Source organism: Cryptomeria japonica, chromosome 5 (genome assembly GCF_030272615.1).
Source record: "Cryptomeria japonica chromosome 5, Sugi_1.0, whole genome shotgun sequence".
Classification (NCBI taxonomy): Eukaryota; Viridiplantae; Streptophyta; class Pinopsida; order Cupressales; family Cupressaceae; genus Cryptomeria; species Cryptomeria japonica.
Genome location: NC_081409.1, coordinates 250,647,588 through 250,671,251, shown reverse-complemented (window position 1 = coordinate 250,671,251; position 23,664 = coordinate 250,647,588). Strand labels below are relative to the sequence as shown.

Here is a 23,664-nt window from a genome sequence, read left to right as displayed (position 1 = left end):
AGAAGAGTGAAGGTGTGGAGCAGGAGCAACAAAAGTAGGAGCTAAGGGGGCGTAAGAGTCCACAGTAGCAGTAACATCAACAAAAGCTTCATCAACAGGAAGGGGCACCTCATCTTGAGAGGATTCAATCAAAACAGAGTCTGAAGCATTAATTGTCAAGTGATCTTATGTAGCATCCTTCCACCAAGTAGCAACACCTCTGCAACGAGAGAGAGAACATTCTGAAGCAAGGTGACCCGTTGAGAAGCACCTTCGACAATGAAAGGGGAGGCCCTCATAATCCAGCGGTTGAGTCCAAGGTCCATCCCCAACCATTAGAACCACATCCTTGGGGAGGGCCATAGATATGTCGACATCAATTAATAGGCGATAAAAGGTAGAATGACCCATGGAGAATGTGGCATCATCAACCTTCAAGACGCTGCCAATGGAGTTACTGATGACCTCAAAACAAGAGGGCTCCCAAAAATGGAGAGGGAGATTGGGGAGGTGAAACCAAACTAGACGAACAAAGAGAGATTCAATAAGGGGGTTGAAAGAAGGAGTCCAAGGCTTAATAGAGAGAGAGTGATCCCCCCAAGTCCACAAATTTCCCAAAATCATATCACAATCATGAGTAGAGGTAAAGGAAGCAACGAAAAAACCTTTAGCACAAGGGAAATGCTCAATGCCATGAGCAACCAGAGGCTTCCAAGAATAAATGTTAAGGTCAAATCACCAATAAATATAAGGAAAAATAACACCTTACATTTAAATATCTTAACTCAGCAAATAAGCATAAAATGATAAAATCATAGGATCTAGAGTTGAGACTAGAATAGTAAATGTAAAATTAACTTTATGAAATTCAAATAAATCAAATGAGAGACCTAGTTAGAATTTAATAGGGGGAATATGATATTGAAGATATTGAGAATAAAATAGTCAAGGTGCCAAAAAATCAAGATCTATCATATGAACACTCAGAATCTATAAGTTGATTATAACATGATTCGGTTTAAATCTATGTTTGTGGAATTTATCTCCACATTTATATAATTGATTTGATATGTATAATTGGACCTAGACCTACATAAGATAACTAACAAGGTATGGGTGACTATAGTAGATTCACCTTAACTTCTTGTACTAGTGTTTAAGGGGGTGGCGTCTACATACTCCATTTGGGAACTTGATTGGTAAATATTTACCATCCTGTGATCAAGCACCTAGGTAGACCAACTCAATGAATTTAGAATAGTGATCAAGACAAAAAGCAAGAATTCAAGAATGATTAATGATTGGATAATGTCATTAGAATACATAATGATGTTACTATAATGTTTTACAAATGGACTAAGGTATATAACATGGTTTTAAATGGAAAAATGAATGCCCTTAAATATAGTAATAGAGCACACAAATCCACACAAACATGCACTAGGTTGACTCACAATGGCTAGTGAAGAGATTGACAAGTGCTTAAATTTATAGTATGAATTTAAAAAGTTTGAGGTTAGCTTTACGACTATAGAAATATTTTGGGGTCCTCATCTACATATATGATCCAAGGTAGTGAATGAGAGGTTTATGGATCAAGACCAATTTTCAAGGATAAGTGATGATAGGGACATGATATGATAAGACCATGAACCAAATTTCACATAAGAAAATATCGCTTATATAAACTTGTTAAATTACATATAGAATTACTCTAGTCTAAGTGGGGCCAAAGCTTAAAGAAAAAAGACATTTATATTGTCATTTCCAACCTTACAAATATAGAAATTGATTCATTTATAAAAATATTGTATTACTTTTAATTATACCTTAAAATAAAGTCATATATTTAAATAAAAGAAATCAAACTATTCCTTATAAAAACAATAAAACACAAATTAATAATATCAATATAAACATAATAAAAAAATAACCCAAAATATATAATCTTAAACAATTAAAAAATATCATTAAAATTTAAAATCATTAATTTAATGATAAAAAACAATTATGCCGAAGCGCATTATACTCACATATGGATGCAAAGACGTCTGTCAATAAAAACTAGAAGTATTTATTTTGACGTGTTTGTGACACTTGTATGAAAAGTTTTTTTTTTTTTTAAACATTTTATTTATTTTTACCTCTCATGCGCTCAATTAAATATTTTTTCATTATTTAAGGTTAATTATATCTTTACTTCCACCTCTCATCTCTTGCTCATAATAATTTTCATTAAACAATAATAATAATTTGGTACTGAAAAATATCATTATATAATAAAAAAATTTGCAAGTGGATTGAGATCGTAGACTCGTTTAAAGATAGGTATGCTAGTTTAATTATATAAACGCATTAAGAATCTACATATCCACAAAAACTAATAATAGTATAAATTGTCATACTAATTAAATATTTTAAATAAGTTAATAATTTTTTTTTAAAAGTGAGCACATTCATAAAATTTTGTAGTACAAATGAGCATAATAAGTGACTTATGTTTCAAATATAATTCTTTGTAGAGTGTGGGCTCCCTCACAAATTGTTTCTCTTTACAATTAGGGGAGAGGCCTTATAGTGGAGCACCCTACCTTTGGGCCTCTCAAAATCTGCCTTAGATATTGCTAATCACTTTGAGTTCTGTAGAGCTGCTCACATGTCAAGACCCCTACTTAAAAAAATTGGTTTCAAGTCCATATGGTTAGATATGATGCCACATCATGTTTATTGGTGTGTTGATGTAGCATAACAGAATGGTTGCTTTTTCATATTTACTGGATTCTTTTTGGGGATAAGGATTGACTTGACACTTTTTTGCTCCACACATAGACTAATTGTGTCCCACGATCATCCCCACTATTGGACCCCGCTTCACTATAGGGCCCTCTTCACTATGTGTGCAATGCACAACTTTTCTACTATTAAGACCATCAAGTTGTATTTACTATTAACATATTTATTTTTTAAGAAATATATATGTAAAAAATATCAAGATTTGTGCACTTATTTTATTTGTATATGATAAATTGATTGAAACTAAAATTGGTTATGCAACTTGACATAAGAATTATTATTATTTATTTATTTTATAATTATACTAAATTTCTATCTTAATTTAGATTTCATTTATAATTATAATCCATATTTTATTTAATTAGGTTGACTAGGTACCATTTTTTATTTAAAAAAAAACATTTGCTCTATTTCAATTTTACTGTTCACGGATTTTAAGATGCTTGCTGTAGAACTACTCTGGGCTTGATGATATCGACCCATCGACAATAATTATGTTTCTGTCGCACTTCCCAATAATTTGGAATTTCTCCCCTGAATTCTCATGCATCTTTCTTACTGGTGTCAAAAGTTGCAGCAAGCCATGGCGAACATCAAGAACAATTCCACAGAGACACCACTTTTAGAAGCAACAGAGACTCCCATTGAAGCCTTCAGAGAGTGGAAGCTGTTCCCACCTTCGATAAAATTCATTTTTTGGAATGAATTCTGTGAGAGATTCTCCTTCTATGGCCTCAAGGCAATTCTGGCCTTATTCCTCGCAGATCGTCTGGGCTTCTCTGAGCTGAAGGCGACAGAAATGCTTCATCTTTTCACCATGGCGTGCTATGGCACTCCAATTCTCGGAGCCATACTTAGCGACGCCTACCTGGTAAAAGAAACAATAATTCATTTTAGAGCATTTAAGGCTTTGTCAGTCAAATAATGGTTAAAATGTTTTATGGACAAAATTGTAATTAATTTCGAACTATTTACACGTTTCAGATCATGCGACTCGTCTGCTTAATTATTCTTTTGCTTCTAAGTACAGATTTGACTTGGAAAGTATAATAAGTTGACAATATTTGGGCAATTTGGGAAAAAAATGATGTAATTACACTTTATGAGGAAACCCAAAATTCTCATTATGAATTGGTAGTTCATTTCAATTTAATTTGTTTTAATAAGCAAATATGGATTTTCTTGGAAGGGGTCTCAGAAGGCTGGAAACACAGGATAGATGTCATTCTTGGGGATCACAGCCTTGCGCTCACTCCTAAGACTGGAGCTTCATCAGGAGTAAGTGTTCTTTAAAAATCACAGCTTGTATGTAACAGTAATAGTCCAAACTCAGGAGGATTAGGGAGTTACAGCCTGCAGGCTGCAGCTAGAAGCACCTAGGATCACGTGTTATTCTTAGAAGTCAAAGGCCATCAAAAGCCCAACCTCCCAAGATTTGGGTGTCATTCTTCTGAGACTCACTCAGTCTGCATCTAGCAGTATCCAGTGTTAAGTCATTCACAGATATAACAGCCTGCAGGTGGCCGTAAAAGTCTGTACAATTAAAGGATTAGGTGTTGATCTTTGTTGTCACAGTCTGCCAGTCTGCACACAACAGTAAAAGTGGAGTTTTCCAAGAATTGGATGTCATTCCTGGGAGTCACAGCCTACAGGCAGCCCTTTGACCGAAACCTGCCATAGTGGCAGTAAGTTTCCATTTATCTACCACTGGACCAAATACCCCACACCCTTAAAATTTAATTTTAATCTAGAGTACAATATAAATTAGCGTAGGGGAATGAAACTATGCTAAACGGTGGTGAATGATGTATTGACATTTCTGCTGTTGTGGATAAATAAAATAGCTGTGCCTGTTGTTCATGGTGCTTCTTTTAAAGTTCAATTTCCTATATTTGTTTCTAGTTTATTGTAGTATGCTCTTTTGTTGTTGGATGCATTAGCGTGCTGACTTTGAGGTTGGTTTTTGTTGTCGGATACATTGGTTTGCTGACTTTGAGGTTGGGTGGTGTTGTTGGATGCATTAGTTTGCCGATTTTGAGGTTGGATTGAGAAGGAAGGAGAAGGACAGCAACCAATGGGCTATATCAGTTGGTATCAGAGTAACGGAAAGCTCCGACGAGGGGAAAAAATGAAGTCTGTTTGGGATATTCATAGTGGAGACAAGGACAGAGCATGGAAAATGTCTCACATGGGAGCGATGGACTGGGGTATGATGGTCATGGAATGAATATTCTGAAGATTTATTGAGGAGATTAGAAGCTCTTGAAGTATGTTGCAATCTGAACCGTCTTGATATAGAATATTAGAGGAACTAAAGAAGGCTTTGCAGAACCTTTGGAGAGGTTAAGCAGAGGTTTCGAAGAAGAATAAAATTTTGAACTGTTTTTCTTGGGTACTGGAATTTAAGAGAATATCAGTAGTTTTGGGAATATTCAGTTCAGGGTCGGTTCATAATTATTGTAAAATTACTTTTGGCTTGTTGTCTTCAGCATTTTGGCAGCAGAGTTGGAGAGGTAGTTTGAAATGGAGAATATTGAGGAGGATGGCCCTTGGAGTATGAAGCTTCCAGTAGCAAAAATGAAAGATTATGCTGCCCTTTGTTGGGATAATTTTTCAGTGTGGGAGAAGAAGATAGGCCAAAATAGAATAAGATTTTGGCCTTTGATATCGAAAAAAAATTCTTTTCCCTCTAACTACCAAATTCGAGAATTTGAGAAAAAGGGGATTGTTGTTTTTAGGCTTTAAATACAGATTAACCTTTAAGAAGATGAAGAAGTAGCATTTAAGTATACAATCAGTCTGCATTACCATGCAAGGATGAGTTGGCTTTTGGTGAAGTTGCATTCAGTAGATAAAACATACTAATATGCTTTAAAAGCTGACTTAACAAAAGGAGAAAATGGTGAGCAACGGTGTTAACTGTTAAGAAAGCACCAAGTACAAGAAGGAGTTCAAAATTGTTGAATTTGAATACCTTCAATGCAAGAGAAAAGGAATTTTTGAGAAAGGTGTCAATAAAACAAAGAGAAGAACTGTAACGATGCAAAAGGGGGAAGATTTGGTTTCACGTGTAGAAATAGAGGACAGTCAACAAAATGACTGTTGAAGACCATTAAATTGTCATATTTCCATTGCAATAAATAAAACACAAAACTGCCCTTAAGACACCTGAGCTAAGAGAGCAATAATGGCGCAAGAAGAATCCCAAGTGGACAAAATTGAAGCTGAAGCTGGAAAGAGCTTACTAATATAAAGAACTCAATTAAAGGGAAACAATATACAGTACAGAAGCTTGTTGGAGAAGAAAAAGGTGCCTTCAAGGTCTGATGCAAGTGCCCAGGTAAGTTATCTATGCAAAGTCATTTTTCAGAGTGGCTTATGTAAAAATGTAGGTTATATTCTAAAATGGTAGAGAAACTAGAGCTGTCATGCATCCCTAAATTCAATTTTCATGGGATTTCATGGTTAACAAAGGACCATTGTGATGCAGTCAATGAGGGGGTTCCAATTAAGAGCTGCCTAATCCTTGCATCCTAACTAAACTCTCTCAGAAAGTAATGTGCATGAGTTCAACACATTAATTTCTGATCCATTACATAGTCCACTCTACACCATACAAATCCTTCACTCAAGGACTCCAAACATGCAGGTCATCTATTATATCTGTGCTTTCTTAAAAATGGACTATCTTATTACACAACCAAAATAGATCTCCAAAGCTCTTAAGCCTCGCTGCTTGATCAGAAAACAATACTTGTTTTTTTTCCGTCAACAAACAGAGACGAAAGAATGTTACCACCTCTAACACTTTGAGGATTCAGTAAACTGTATTGGGTATTCAATTCACAGACCTATTAACATCTTGACTTCATGGAGTCAAATGCAAGAGAAAAGGAATTTTTGAGAAAGGTGTCAATAAAACAAAGAGAAGAACTGTAACGATGCAAAAGGGGGAAGATTTGGTTTCACGTGTAGAAATAGAGGACAGTCAACAAAATGACTGTTGAAGACCATTAAATTGTCATATTTCCATTGCAATAAATAAAACACAAAACTGCCCTTAAGACACCTGAGCTAAGAGAGCAATAATGGCGCAAGAAGAATCCCAAGTGGACAAAATTGAAGCTGAAGCTGGAAAGAGCTTACTAATATAAAGAACTCAAGTAAAGGGAAACAATATACAGTACAGAAGCTTGTTGGAGAAGAAAAAGGTGCCTTCAAGGTCTGATGCAAGTGCCCAGGTAAGTTATCTATGCAAAGTCATTTTTCAGAGTGGCTTATGTAAAAATGTAGGTTATATTCTAAAATGGTAGAGAAACTAGAGCTGTCATGCATCCCTAAATTCAATTTTCATGGGATTTCATGGTTAACAAAGGACCATTGTGATGCAGTCAATGAGGGGGTTCCAATTAAGAGCTGCCTAATCCTTGCATCCTAACTAAACTCTCTCAGAAAGTAATGTGCATGAGTTCAACACATTAATTTCTGATCTATTACATAGTCCACTCTACACCATACAAATCCTTCACTCAAGGACTCCAAACATGCAGGTCATCTATTATATCTGTGCTTTCTTAAAAATGGACTATCTTATTACACAACCAAAATAGATCTCCAAAGCTCTTAAGCCTTGCTGCTTGATCAGAAAACAATACTTGTTTTTTTTCCGTCAACAAACAGAGACGAAAGAATGTTACCACCTCTAACACTTTGAGGATTCAGTAAACTGTATTGGGTATTCAATTCACAGACCTATTAACATCTTGACTTCATGGAGTCAATTTGCTGCTGTTCAAATTTTTCGTGTGTGATTTTAATTTTTATCATGGAAAATCCACAAGGAATATGTCTTTCATTTCTTCCCTAACCTTCTCATTTTCTCCAGTTCTTCCTCACATTTTTTTAAAAAAAAAAGTCAAAGAGGTAAGAGTTCAATTTTGGCAACCTCACAATGAATTCTTTGTAATGCATAAATGTGGGTGGTATACAATATAGCTCGTGTCATCCATGACGAGCATAACAAATCAAATGCAGAAGAGCAGGGTGAAATGGCATGTTTTGGAGCATTAAATACTCTCGTACATTGCCCAAAAGTGTTTCTGTGCAAAATCCAAAGGTGGATGCTCCATGTTATAAAAAAACACACAAAAAAATGGCTATAGTTCCTCTTGAAGACATCCCAAAGCTTCCAATCGTTAGAACACCATGATATCCTTGTAGAGGTTAAAATGACATAAAAGTCTAAAACAAATAAACATTGTTTTGGTTGAGGTTGTTGATGTCCTGGTAATGGAGGAAATGTGACTCTACAAAAGGAAAACTATGTTCCTTTGAAAGCCAATTTCACAACACATTCAAATATCCAACTAGTTAAACTAGTGGAAATATCGAATTATAGATAAATAAAATAAAGTTTATGATTGCAGGACTTAAAAGTATAGACGACAGAGAGTCTTCAGCTAGAATCTAAGCATCTTGGTAAAGGACAACAACGCGCCATGTAGATGTCTAGGCTGCACATTGTAGTCTTGTATGGACCGCGACCAAAAACACTCATAAAGTAGGAAAAACCCAACTCTGTGCTTCAACTAATTTGCAAAACCTAGAAGTCAGAAATGTAACAACAAATACTAGATAATAGAGATAAATAGAAATGAAATAAATAGACACAAGAAAACCTTCGTGCACTTGAGTGCTTCCAATAAACCTGCACACACAGGAGGAAAATTGTTTGGGGGTTGTTTGGGGTTGTTTGGAGACTTGCTGCGGTCAAGTCCCTGTTTTGGTGTTTCTGCCTCCACAACAGCCAGACAGACAGATAAATAGACTCAAATGATAAAATGATTTAATAGACAAGGGATGTGATGAATCCCAAGATGCTCAAAGACATAAGACACGCAAAAAGATATTACCAGAAGGGTTTGAGGAAGTCAAGAGATTTGCAAAGAGTGTTGTGAGAGCTTGAGACAACTGTAGCAAGTTGTCGAGTGTTGTGCGTGAGCAAGAGAGAGAGAGTTGTGAGAGCCAAGAGAACCCAAGAGATTTTCAGAGAACATCCAAGAGAGATTGCGGGGAGTGAAAGGATGGATTTAAAAGCGAGAAGAGGAGGGAAAGAAAAGGCCCTCAAACCATTTCAGAACATTCCAAGCCATTTCCACTAATTGGGGTAGGTGACAAATGGCAGAATTCTCAAAAAAGACCTTTGAATGACAAAATGTCACAAGATACTAGTGTACTGTGTGGACGTCCCTGCTACAGGCTAGTGTCCAAACAAATCATGAAACCGATGGGAGATGACAAAAACATGCAGTTAATGCAAAATGGACGCAAAAGGGTAGCTGCTGAAAAGGACCCTGAGCATCCTAAGAGAGAAAACGCTGATGCAAGGGCTGAAATGAGCCTACACAAATGCTAGAGGAGTGGACACTAAAATGGACACAAAAGTGTAGGTAAAATTGCAAAGGGTATGCAATTTTCAATTCTATAGTCCCTTTTAATGATGGCCTCACCTATAAAAGAAAAGACCCATCTTGAATCAATCCTTAGATCAGTTACCTTTTCTAAGTTTTCTTGAACCAATATATGTGTATTGTAGTTAGAGTTCCCAAACTCGCTGCGAGTCAGGCAAGTTTGCCGAGTTGGCGAGTCGAGCCAAGCTCGGCGAGTTTTGCTGACTCGAGACTCGGACTCGAACTCGGCGAGTTTTGACCATAACTTGCCGAGTCCAAGCTCCAAGACTCGGCCACGACAGGTCAATGTTTTGACTTGTTTGAGAAGTTAGTCTCTTCGCCAGGATTCATATATGGAATATAACATTTAAGTATAAGTGACACTTATACTTTAAGTTATATTCCATATATATTGTCAGGATGTTTGAGAGTGGTTTCAAACCTCCACGAGTTATAATGCAAAATCTAGTTTTTGGAGGATCCTTCAAATTTCCAGACTTAGTCAAATTTCAAGCCATTTCAGGATCAGGATGACATTCCAGACTTTTAAGGCAAGTTCACTCTGACCTTGATGTAAGGGACGGGACCTAGGAGGACACCATGCATTCAACCAAGGTTTGATTTAGCAACTTGAAGCGTGACCAAATAGTACACAAAAACCCTAGGAATGATCTAAATAACCCCTAATCACTCAACTGACCTAACCTCCTTCACTCCACCTTGAGGAGATCCACCTGATTTGATGACCTTTGAGAAACTCAATCCCTTCAATGCAAAGGCTAAGACACTAAAACAACCAACAACAAAACTAAAAGAGCTAACCCTAGAAAGCAAAAAGTGGGGGTCTTCATTTGCAATGGGGCGATGTATGAGTACCTCACAACAGGGATGTTTCTTAAAATTTTGATAAAAGGGGGTGAGTTGGGGTCATTTCCTACCTGTCCCCACATCCCAAAAAATCCCCCCATGGGGCACAAGGTTATTTTTGGCAAGGGACATGTCTCTGAGGAGCATATTTTCAAACCCTTTTGGCCTCACAATTCTCCCTTCCATCCAACATATATATAGCCTAAAAACTAAGAGGTCCAAGAAAGACCAAGGTCAACTATAGTCCCAAGGTAAAACCTAAGTTCAACAAGCACACTATTTAATGCTACCATACGCAAGCACTCCTTATAGGTTCCAAGTGAAGATGTTCATGATGTCTCATGTTGGTGCTCCCAAAATTTCAATTTGGCCAAAGAAAATACTAAACAGGAAGCCCCAAACAAGTAGATACTCTACCAGCATGCCTTTCATGGCATAACAAGCTAGCACACATTATAATTGGGCTTTATTCAATAATGGGTGCATGAAACAAGTTTTAAATTGTTAAAAATCTCTTGATTTCAACAGTTTTTTATTTTGCCGAGTCATTGCCGAGTCGTTGCCGAGTCATAGCCGAGTCACGAGTCGAGTCGGCCTTGCCGAGTCCGAGCCGAGTCCGAGTCTGGGAACTTTGATTGTAGTATCCTTAACAAATTTTAATATGAAACACTTACCACTTTTTGATGACCACAATCCCATGAGGGTGAGATGAAAGCATATGGTGAGTAAATATTATTGTTCATCACTTTTAGATCATCCATATCCTATGAGGGCAAATTGAGAGCATATGGTGGATATATATATATATATATATATATATATATATATATATATATATATATATATATATATAAGGCTTAGAAAGATGTAACAATGGATTTCAAAAATAATATAAATATGTTGAAGCCTCAAAGAATAAGACTTAAATATGAATAAAGCTTTCTCCACAATAAAATGTTGCATCAATGATTAATATATACTTCCTTGAAAGAAATGCAAAAATGCCAAAGTATATGCTGAAATCCAAACAAAGATTTGAAGTAAAAATACAACATTTTTGAGAGATATCCCTTGGAAAATCAAAGTATTTTCATCCTTCAAACTCTAGGAAACCAAAGACGATTTGTCCTTTGATCTCTAGAATCCAAGGGTTTTCATTCTCAAATGTTATAGCTAAACACAAGGCCCAAACTACGATAAAAAGACTAAATAAATTAATACAAATCTCAAAGACCAAACCCCAACATATAGCATCAAAAGGCCTCATTTTCCCTCTCAAAGATAAGAACTAAATTATAAATGAGATTCTTTCCTAATATTAGCTCACTTTGTCTTGTAACTTTTCATTCATTTTTTGTCATAGAATTTGTTGTAAAGAAGCTGCCAATGTCTTGGGCGTTACAACAACCTTTTACTCAAATCCACATCCCTATGTTATTTATTGTTAATTTATTTGTTGCTACTTAACCATGGTTCCTTTATATAAATATTTTTATGTCCTAATTGGCAAAATAAGGATGGTCCACATAAGGTAATAAACGAAAAAGGGATATTACAAGTCCATCCTTAAATTGTTTATCAACAAGAAATGCAAAGTTGGATGCTCAAGAATCTCTAGTCTCCTTCATGTAGCATTTTTTGTAGGTAGGTGCCTGTTGACGTGTATTTTGTACACCATCATACACAGAATAAAATACCTAAAGGCATCTTATCCTCTCTTGAGAAAATAGTCTCTAACTGCTGAAGATTCGCGTAAAGGATCAGTTAGGTAGACTCCAAGGTTCTTTTAGTGGGGTCTCCACGTGTGGACAAGCTCCAGTGGTATGATGTGATTTGCTGGAATCACAAGGGGACTTACATTGAACTTCCGATCTGCTTTGCTGGACACAGGCTCTAACTAAAAAAAATGGAAAAAGGATAAGGGCGAAGAGAGGATCTAATCTTAATACGAAGAATGTAGGAGCAATGACTTGATTTTTGGTGAAACTCTAACTAGATCTTGTTTTGACATCAATGGAACATCTACACAAGACTAGTGCGATCTTCTAAGGGAGCTTTATGATGTTCAAATCATCACCGCAGGCATAGATACCATCCAAGTTGATGCATATCAATGAAGAGGCAACAAATTGAAATTGAGCTTAGGCTGAATGATTCCAGTTGACTACGCAAGGCAAGTCTGCAATCAACAAACTGCTAGTAGTATGGATGTACGAATTCCACCATCAATCAATCACATTTCCTCCATTCATCTAATCATCTACCATCTAAGATTGAAGACTCAACAAGAAACCATGCAAATTGCAAGAAAACGACATATTTCACCATTACTTCAATGAAAATGGAGTTTGTTTACAATCAATGGCAACAATCTCTTGCCTTGTCCTCCTATTCTACTCTAATTGCTATTCTATCAACTATATTCTAACTCTTCCAACTATTTACAACTCTCTCTAATCATCTAAAATTTTTTCTAAAAATTCCTTTTACAAATGAAATGTTTGGGCTTATATAGTGCCCACAATACAATTTGATGGCTTAGATCAATTCAAGATCAATGGCCAAGATTTTACAATGAAAACCCTAATTAGGGTTTGTTACAACCATTACATAACATTTAATGCTTGACCAATGATAAAATTGTATTGCTTGGACACATGTCCCTTCTAGAAAAATCGACCAATGGATAGCCGGGGTAGGTACATCGGAGTTTGTGCCACCTTCCATGAGTTAAGTACATTGAATCTGGACATGCTGAGATGGACTTCTCTGATTGGAGAAATGATGACTAGGACGCCACCTCATCTGACACTTGAAGCTTGCTAGATATTTAATTTGATGTCGTTGAGAGGCTATCTTTGATTAACTCTTGTTCTAACTCCTTTTGTCCTTGATGTGTAGGATGATGTACCTCGCCTTGGAACGCTGGATTGGAAGAGGTCGCCCATGTCTTGGCTTGATCGTCCTGGCGAAGACCGTCCTTGATCCGGCTTGATTTTCCTTGAAGAGACCTCCATTTGACGCCTACACAACATTTCAAAATTAGTAACATGATTTTGCAATACATAACATAAATTAGAGAGCAATTTTTAGGAAACTTAATGATAAGTCCTTTATTAATCATTTCCTAAAAACAACCGAGCTAAGGCAAAACAAAATAACAAAATTAAGGCAATGACAATCAAAATTCGAAATTAAAACAAGAGATCTTGCCATACCTTACTTGAGAGCTTAACTCTAGAATGCAAAATGAGGAATTTGCCTAGGCAAAAATCAAAATTTAAAGCCTTTGACTTGATCTTGAAGGATAATGAACGTCCTCCTTATTAATTCGCCACCCTTGGAATCTTTGATGTGTTCTCCAATGGATTTGACAAGTTCGCACAAATGGAAACTCTAAATTCGCGCCACCTTGGAAGTTACTAGTGCCTTCTAGCTTGAAATGAAATTCGTTCCTCCTTTGCCTTCTCCAAGTCGCATATGAGAGATGATAAATGATGAAATAAACTACCCCTCCCTTTATAGCGCTCACACCTCTCACCACCATTTAGGCCGACTTTGTAAAAATAAAGCAATTTAAATGATTTTTAAATGAATAACAAGGGCCGACCTCCATAAAACAAATAAATACCAAGCGCTCCATTTAATTTTTTAATGAATTAATAATCAATTATTAAATGCCTTCATTTTTAATTAATAAATTCGATTTTCTTACAAGGCAAAAATAATCAATTAATACCAAGCGCTAAATTTAAATGCCATTAATTAAATATCGATTTTCCTAGCATTTAAATAAATTCAAAAATGCGTTTGAGCGCCAAAATTTTAAAAAACATGGAAAATATGTACCTCATCGCCCTGGTCCCTGACTAAGGGACAGGAGCGATCCATCACTTGGTCTTGATTTTTTGCACTTTTGACGTTCAAAGCCTTTAACCTCACGTTGGAATTGGCATTTTCGCTAGGATTTTCAAACTTGAGTGACTTGTCTTGCAAATAAATGTCCCTTAGATGTGATATCGCCCTGGTCCCTTGAAGAGGGACAGGAGCGATCCTGAAGCTCTAGCCAAAACGTGTCATCTTTCATCCTTGGTTCCTCGTTCATTGCCTCTTAAAGGACGTCCTTGACCTTAGCTATCCTTGCATTGTCTTGATTTTGTCGGAACATGAGTGTTTTAGTAAAAATCGCCTTGGTCCTTGTCCAAAGGACAGGAGCGATATGAGTCCTTTAACTTAATTGATAACACTTTTACGTTCAAAACTCTTGCATATCATCTTCAAAAGACACCTTGTACCTTTTACCCCTTTGCAAAACCTTGACTTAACGTGATTTTTGAAGGAATTAGCAACTATAATCAATATCGCTCTGGTCCCTTCCTGAGGGACAGGAGCGAACTTCAAGTCTTTGGGTTCATGCTTGCGTTCTCCAACTTGCAATCACCATCATCGTGCAAAATAAAGTTCCTTGATCCTTCGTGATCACTTGATGCTTGATAAACTTTCAAATTTTAAGCCTTCATAAGAATTTCGCTCTGGTCCCTTGGAGAGGGACAGGAGCGATTTTAGCTCTATGGGCCTTATTTCACTTTGTCACCTTCAAAACTTATATTCAACGGGTTCGTAATGTGCTCTTCTATTCATCCATGCCTTGAGATCGGTTCAAACTGTGCAAGAAAGTCATCCACAACAAAAATCGCTCTGGTCCCTTCCTGAGGGACAGGAGCGAACTTAAGCATTTTGGTCCTTTGTTGACGTTTGATAATCTTCAATTTGTCTTCAACGGGTTCGATTGACCTCCTTTCTTGCCTTCGAACATAAAATTTGCTTGATCTTTGCCTAGATCGTACCTTATGAAGAATTTCGCTCTGGTCCTTCAGTGAGGGACAGGAGCGAATTTGACCCTCTAGGCAAAACTTCATCATCTCATTGTTTTTGATCAAGTCTGGATGCTCTATCATGCTCATTTCGTCCTTCACCATGCCTTTGATGTCTCGATTCGTCCAAACAAGGTCAGGAATGGCTCAACTAAGCATTTTCGCTCTGGTCCCTTGGTGAGGGACACGAGCGATTCGCCTTGGTCCCTTGGAGAGGGACACGAGCGCATTTCGCTCTGGACCCTTGGAGAAGGACACGAGCGAAATTTGACTTTTCGCACTCTCGATCAGGACAATTTTAATGGAATATAACATTTAAGTATAAGTGACATTTCCTTCTATGTTTCTTCTTTCTTATACTTTAAGTTATATTCCATATATACTTTCAGGATGTTTGAGAGTGGTTTCAGACCTCCAGGAGTTATATTGCAAAATCTAGTTTTTGGAGGTTTTTCAGTTTCCAGACTTAGTCAAATTCAGGATCAGGGCATTCCAGACTTAGCCAAATTTCAGGATCAGGAACTCACTCAAGCCGGACTTGGTTATCCATGTGATCTCCCCGACAGCACTTCAAGTTATATTCATTTGATAAAATGTACCTCTTTGGACCTTTTCACATCGTCAAGACGTTAAAATCTTGCAAGGACAAAGCAAAATTGGATTTGTAGCTCCGGTCCTTCACTGAGGGACAGGAGCGATTTAGGCAATTAGCACTGTTATGGACGTCCCAAAAATCTTCAATTTATATTCAACGCATTTATCTCATGTTTTTCCTTGTTTTTGAACGTAAACTTGCCTTGACCTTTGTTTGGATTTTGCATAATGAAGGAAATCGCTCTGGTCCCTGGGAGGGGGACGAGAGCTACAAGGTACCTCGCCCTGGTCCCTTGGAGAGGGACAGGAGCGATTTGGTCAATATAGGTCATTCTCCTTCGTTTTTGCACCTCAAATTATATTCATTTGGCAAAGCATCTTCCTTTGGACGTCCTCAAATCATTAAGCTTTCAAAATCTTGCAAGGACAAGGCGAAATTGAATTTGTAGCTCCGGTCCTTCACTGAGGGACAGGAGCGATCTTTCCCCTGGAGGCATTTCTGTGCTCATGAAAATCTTCAATTTATATTCAATGGAAAGATCTCGTCGTTCTCCATTATTTCAAACGTAAAATTTGTCTGGACTCTGCAGGAATGATGAGATATTTGAGATTGAGCTCCTGTCCTTCACTGAGGGACAGGAGCGATTTTGCTCCTACAGGCCAAAATATCATGATTTTACACATTTTATCACTTCACAAGGCGAAAACAAATCATTTGAAATGCCTAGGATCAAAAATCAAAAAAGTCAAAATTTGGTCAAAATTACTCAATTGGACAAAATTCATGTTTCATCATCAACACTTAGACGAATTTAGACTCTGCGTCAACATTCCAATTGAAAATTAGACCATTCTGGCGAATTCATTTCATTCAAAATTTGCATTCTAGAAAAGGAAACTCAAAAGCTCTCAAAAGCGACTGGATTCTGGTCCGAAAAGACGGTAATTAAAACCCTAAGGCTTGACCCTAAATCCAGACAACTAACAAACTAACAAAACCCTAAAAAAAAGCAAAGCGAAAACGAACAAAACGAGCAAAAAACATGGGTCCCCATTTGCAATGGGGCGATGTGTGAAAACGTCACAACAGTGCCTCAAGCAAACCAAGTATTTTGTAATTATTTTGTTCATTAGCTTCTTCTCCTTTGTATTAATGATGACTTATGACTCCAAAGTGGGCTTTTTTTCATCATTCAATGATGTAACTCTATAATTGGCTTTTGACACCAAAGTGAGCTTTATTTCATCATTCAATGATGTTGTCCAAGCGCTCTTTCGAGGCAAGACACATGGAAAACATTGTGATTCCTACCATTTTCTGCCAATTCCAACTCAAAAGAAACTTTACCAACCCTTCTCATAACTATGTAAGATCCATTAGAAGCAGATTTGAGTTTTACAGCCTTTTGTCACTTAATAATTTTTTTTCCTATAAGTCTATAGGCATAATGATACAATACAGGGGATACACACAAAAGCCTCTATCACACACAAACTTATATAACCCAAATCAAATGCCACGATGAACAATGAAACAGATTTAAAATATGCATAATAAACTCATGAAATGTTCAATATTCACCAATAAATCATTACAACCACCCCTCAACTGAGAATACATCAATTGCAGCCTCTAAGACTGAGAAATACGCATTCAAAACAGAAAATAAACTGATTTACAACAGCAAGAATACCTAAGAAACAAACCACAAAAGTTCTTTATTCAAAATCACACTCCTCAACATCTCCAGCTCTGTAACCTGCAACATACAAAATCAACTCTGTAGAATACAAAACACACATCTTCAGCCAATACGCTGCTGCAAATACCTCCCTTCACCTGCAACAAAAATGAGTTATTCAATCCTCAAACAAAAACTACACCCAACTCTGCCTTCCTGCCCAAAATCTCTTCACACTACCATGCAGCTTCACTCTGTTTGCTATCAGGGAGTCTTCGCATGCACCTTGCTTTCCTTACTCCCTCTCTGCAAAACATTAATTGCTGCCCTCTCCTTATTCCCTGAAGCCTTGCCAAAAATTGCCCTCTCCTAACTTCCCTATCCACCCTCCTCTTTGTGTGTTACTACTCCTTTATGCAGCCCACCTCCTCTCTGCATTACTTCATTCCCACCATTATTTTATTCTCCTGCCAATTATTATCTGCCATTCTATTTATCGAGTCATATTCTCAATCTGCAGCCTCTTCAGTTACATTACACACTCCTCTCTTGCAACAAAATGTATCCATCATTCGATGAACTTCAATATATTTAAGAGTATATATTGTTTTGCCTCCACATTGTTGTGATTGCTCCTCCATCTTCTCAGCTGATTCCTCTCCCATTGATGCTCCCTTCTCATTGCATTAAGGTGGAAAATCGTTTCAAGTTTTGAATGGTCAAAAGACCCACGTGGCTACAAAATCTGCGCTGGATATCCATACCCTGTTTTGACGCTCCTATTTTGGCACAGAGGCAGGGTGCTCCTGCATCACATAAAAAACCCATAACTCCAATCTCAAAGATCTTTCAATATAGTGTTAATCTACATAAAACTTATGTTGATTTTGAGCTTGTTGTAAGTGATCCTTGAGGGACCTTAAAATATCATTTCTATGCCCTATCAAGCCACTAGATAATGGTACCTTTCTGTTAGTGAACACTAAATCTGTGAGGTTTAGCACATCATATCCATACAAAGCCATAAAAGGAGCCTTATCAATTAACATGTAATGGTTGGTATTGTAACAATATTCTCCAAGGTGCAACCACTTGACTCATGGTGTTTTTGATCTATGTCAAAGTTTGTTTAATATCTATCAACCCATTTATTGACTAATTTTTGTTTGTAGGTGATAACTAGTTCTAGGAATAAGCTCGGTATCAATCAAACAAAACAATTCCTACCAAAAGAAGCTAAGGAATCTACTATCTCTGTCACTAGGAATATTCTTAGGCAATCCATGTAGGCTAAGCATTTCATTGAAAAATAAATCAGCTATTTGGTGTGCTCTAAATCTGATGGGAATAACAAATTAGTGTGCAATTTAGTTAATCTATCCACTACAGCATACATACAATCATTTCCATTTACATCTGAAAGGCTTGTGATGACATCCATGAATAAACTTTCCTACTTTTGATTGGGAATAGATAATGGCTGTAGTAATCCTGCAAGAGAAGCCTATTCTATCTTATTTTGTTTACAACTTGTCCACTCCTTGATGTATCAAAGTACACTATCTTTAAGGCCCTTCCAAGAAAACCTTTCTCCACTTTGCATATATTTCTTGCAAAATCCAAGCTGTCTTGCCATGGGTGCATCATTCAAGGATTCCAAAACCTTTTCTGTCATCTTAGACCCAACCATAAAAAATATTTTCATTATAAACTGACACCTATTGGGTCTTGAAATCGCTACTCACACTTCTAGAAGTATTAATCCACTTCAAGGCTAGGTAGATTTCATTCTTGAAGGGTGGATAGATCAACTCATCAATAAGGAGTGAGTGATGATAGGTCTATTGTTGAGAGTGGACAATCTCTCCTTTACTTCGGGTTCAATTAGGCTGGGAAGGGTGTTCCTAGAGATATCCTTAACAAGATTGAGTACAAATGAAAATAAATAAATTGCAAACACAATAGTAGTATCTAGTGTGCACCTTGCCCCAAAAGTTATCATTCGACCAAGGACTAAACCTACTGCACATATGACCTCTATTCATAATTGCCAATAAATAGAGTATTTAAATACCTCATATTCACAATTTGAAAAAATGAAAGTACTCAAGTCCCAAAATGTCATTACACAATGAAAACTCAAAACTACAATATTTAGTAGTCTTCATATTCTTCTTCATCAAAACAATCAAGGTATACCTACTATCCACATTTATCAATAACGTTGTTACTTGGGTTTGCTTGATTAGGAGATTCATGGGCTTTCTTATCCTTTCCAATGGACTTTATATTACCTCATTGTACTATTTCAGATTTTCATTTATCATTTGTATAGGTATTTGACAAAAAAGCCATTACTGATGTCTAGCCATAAGGCCAAGAAAGTGGCTTTTAATCTATTATTATGTTGCCAAACAAAGGATAGCTAAGATAACAAGTCTGGAAGTAATTTCTGTAATAAGTAATGTACATAAATAGAGATGGAATTTTTTCTATGTTCTTAGATAAAGGTGAGTTGATAAATAGAGGTAAAATTTTTTCCTATAATCGAAAGTTTTTAATTGATAATCCCTAGGTTTTATAGTCTTGAAGCTAAAATATGTAGGATTAAGAACAAAGATTATGTAGGGAACTTTCTGGGTATGACTTGGGTATTTCCTTGTAAGATCCCCAACAATTTTTTCCAATTTTTTTTACAATTACATTCAACACAACACTTGTTATGGTTAGGAAATGAAAACCAAATGCTGCTGAAAGTAACCCTTTCCACCTTTTGATCACTGAGAGCCCAATCTGGGAGGGTGAGAGCATACGGTGTTGAGGGGATCGTTAGGTGCTTGAAAACTGAAATTGATTACAAAAAATCGGGCGGCAAGCCGACCCCTTCTGCTTTCCAGCGGAAATAGAAAACTAGAAAGCTTGGTGGTAAACCAGCCAAGAAGAACAAGAACAAAACCAAGCACGAGTCACTCTACCGCAATGTTTCAGCAGGAGGACTGAACACTTACAACAAGCTCAACTCAACCGCTTATGCAGCGGGAGGACCATTACAACAAAAATATCACTCTACTGCTTATGCAGCAGGAGGACAAAATTACAAACAAAGTATCACTCTACCGCTTATGCGGCGGGAGGACAAAATTAAAATATCAAATGTAGGCGGCAAGCTAGCCTCTTCCACTTTTCAGCGGGTAAGCTTTACAATCCAAAAGTGGTTGATAGTACTACTATTCAACCTTACAATATAGAGAGAATTGATGAGAATTGTAGAACAATGTGATTACAATGAAAGCTACCTCTAAAACCAACTCAAACATTAAGCATCTATTGCTGTCCTTAATTCTGAAATTGCATAACACGCAGACCAACCACTACTGGAAACACCAAAATGCTCATAACTAACACAAATCTACTCCAAATCACACCAAATCAAAGGGAAATGACTAACATGGCATAAGCGACCATTTCAAAACTTCAAACTTGCAACTCCGAAGTTCGCAACCAACTGCATGCATCCCAAGGCAGCTAGGGAAGGGGCATCCCAACAGAAAAATTCGATCAGCAATAAAAAATCCAAATCAGCAAACTAGCATCTCCCCTTTGGAGGACATCATCGCCTATGGGATAGATAAAATCAGAGCCAATACCCATGTTGATACGCTTAGCAGACAAGGAGGTATGATCAAAATATTGCTTCAAACACTATACGCCCAGCACACACCAAAAACACAACAACGATCAAAAAACTGAAAATGTAGCAGCAAACTCCATCACTTTGAAGTTTAATCTACTCCTCAGGATGAGAAATAGGCTCTCTCACAGTTAGGTGCTATCTCTCAAGCACGAAATTGGTACAAGCTAGGAAGCACGCACCTTCGAAGCAAAGGTCTAGCACAATTTTGGCAGCACTTCATTATGAAAATGTTCAAAGATGACAAATGAGAGACCAAACTTTCATATTTATAGATCCTAAGACCCCAAATTCACCTCCAAATGGCGTCCAAATTACAACTTCTGCATTTGCATTTCATTTCCCACTCCCTCATGTGTTTGGCGTCCAACTCGTAGGCAAAAAGTTCAAACTTTTCCTTGGTGTAAGACTTACAACTAAAAAACATAATAAACTTCATGAAAATGCCTCCTTCTCTCATGCCATTGACTTAGTTAAAATATAATATTTTTTTAGGTGCAAAGTATTTTCCATAAGTCGTCCCAAAAACACATTAAATATTAACTTTAGCATAAAGTAATAATATTTAATAAATCACTGAAAATCAAATACTGATTGTGCCAAATTGAATTGAAAGGTCAAAATGCCAAAAACCAACAACTAGACTAGGTCAGGGCTCTGAACTGCACTACTAAAAATAGAACTGCCTGAAATGACACTTACTAAAAATAATAAGTCCCCAAAACAACTCCAAACAGCCTGTTTTTCAAATCGTGAGAAGAAGCTTAGAAAACTCAGAATAATCTCAAAACCCTAACAGCTGCCACCAACTTACTAAAAATTGTAAGTTCTGCAAACTCCCTTGAATTGATTGCATGTCATACCACTACGAAGCTTACAAATAATCCAGAAGGAAACTTTGATTCATTCTACCAAACTCCAACTGCTTCCCACTCAAAATCCTCCCGGAAGATGGAAACCCTAATTTTGCCAAAAATAGCCTACGGGCCTCCTGAATAGGCTATTCTTTACCATGAGTGATCACTGGCTGGAAGGGGACATTACAGTCCGCCCTCTGCGAGATTGCTTGCCCTCAAGCAATCGCAAGCCTCAATGTTGCAGGATCTCCTCATTCTCCCAAGTGGCATCCTCGACTAGTAAGTTCTTCCATTTGATCAAGTACTCCTTGATCACCCTTTTTCTCAAAGATCGCTCCTTGAAGTCAATGATAGCTTCCGAAATCAAAACCAACTCGCCCTCCTCATCAAGTGGAGGCAACTCAGTCGAAGCTACAACATTATGTCCAAGAGCCACATGAAATACATTGTGAATCCTGTTGCTCGCCGGAAATTCCAACTCATATGCCACTTCCCCAATCCTTCTACTAACTCTGAAAGGCTCGTAGAAACGTGGCTTCAATTTCTCAACTCCACTCTTCTTGAGAGTAGATTGTCTATAAGGTTGGAACCTCAAGGAAACCATGTCGCCCACCTCAAAGGTACGGTCAATCCGTTGCTGATCAACATACAACTTCAGCCGATTCTGTGCATACTGAAGATTATCCCTCAAAGACCTCAAAATGTCTTGACTCCGCTACATCATATCCTTCGCCTGGGGGGTTCTGCTGTCACTGAATATCAAATCAGCGAAGCTAGGAGCTTCATAACCATATAGTACCATGAATGGTGACATCTTGATGGCCATGTGGTAGGAGTTGTAACAATACTCTCCTAGGTGAATCCATCTCACCCATGCGTTCTGCTGCTTTGAGAGAGTTTTTGAGATATCCTTCTAACCACTTATTCACTATATAGGTCTTCCCATTAGTCTGAGGGTGATAACTTGTGCTTGGAGTGAGCACAATACCACATAGTCTGAAGATCTTCTGAACAAAAAGCACTTAGGAACTTGCTGTCCCTATCACTTACAATGTTCTTCGACAATCCATTTAACCTGAACACCTCCCAAAAGAACACATCAACAACTTGTGCTGCTGTAAATGGGCTGATGATGGCGAAGAAATGAGCAAACTTAGTCAATCTATCTACCACAACATATATACAATCCTTCCCTTGAGCCCGTGGCAACCCAGTGATGAAGTCCATGGATATACTTTCCCATTTTTTACTGGGAATGGGCAAAGGTTGTAGCAAACCAGCTGGTAGAGTGTTCTCATTTTTGTTCTTTTGACATGTGTGACACTCCTTAATGTATCTCAAGACATCATTTTTCAACCCTTTCCAAGAAAATCTTTCTCGGATCTGCCTGTAGGTCTTGAAATAACCTTGGTGACCAGCAAGGGGAATGTCATGGAAGGTCTGCAAAATCTTCTCCTTAAGCTTAGATTCAGCCACAATGAAGATCCTTCCCTTGTATAAGATCAGCCCCTCAACCAATTTGTATCTTTCATCACGAAAAGTACCCTCAATAATGCTGGTTGCAAACTGATTTTTGGCATAATCAGCAAGCAACAACTTTCTACAATGTGCAGTAAGCTCACACAAAGAGCTCAAGTGGGGTCTTTAAGATAGAGCATCAACCACAATGTTATTCCTTCCTTTGACATACTCAATGTCAAAGTCGTAAGCCTGTATCTTACTCACCCATTTCTGTTGTCTCTCATTCAAGTCCCTCTGATGCATGAAGTGCTTAAAACTGTTGTGGTTAGTCTTAACAACAAACTTACTCCCCACAAGGTACTGCCTAAACTTCGCAAGAGCATGCATTATGGCAAGCATCTCTTTACCATATATGGA

At 37.3% G+C, this 23,664-nt stretch overlaps 1 protein-coding gene across 1 annotated transcript in view; it reads left to right on the top strand.

Moving 5' to 3' along the window:
• The first annotated feature begins 3,183 nt into the window (after positions 1 to 3,183).
• The window catches only part of LOC131051439 (uncharacterized), a 111,063-nt gene continuing 90,582 nt past the window's right edge, over positions 3,184 to 23,664 (top strand). Inside the window, exon 1 of the mRNA XM_057985961.2 lies at positions 3,184 to 3,643. Within this exon, the coding sequence (XP_057841944.1) occupies positions 3,317 to 3,643 (327 nt within the window). The 5' untranslated portion in view covers positions 3,184 to 3,316. The remainder of the gene's footprint in view (positions 3,644 to 23,664) is intronic.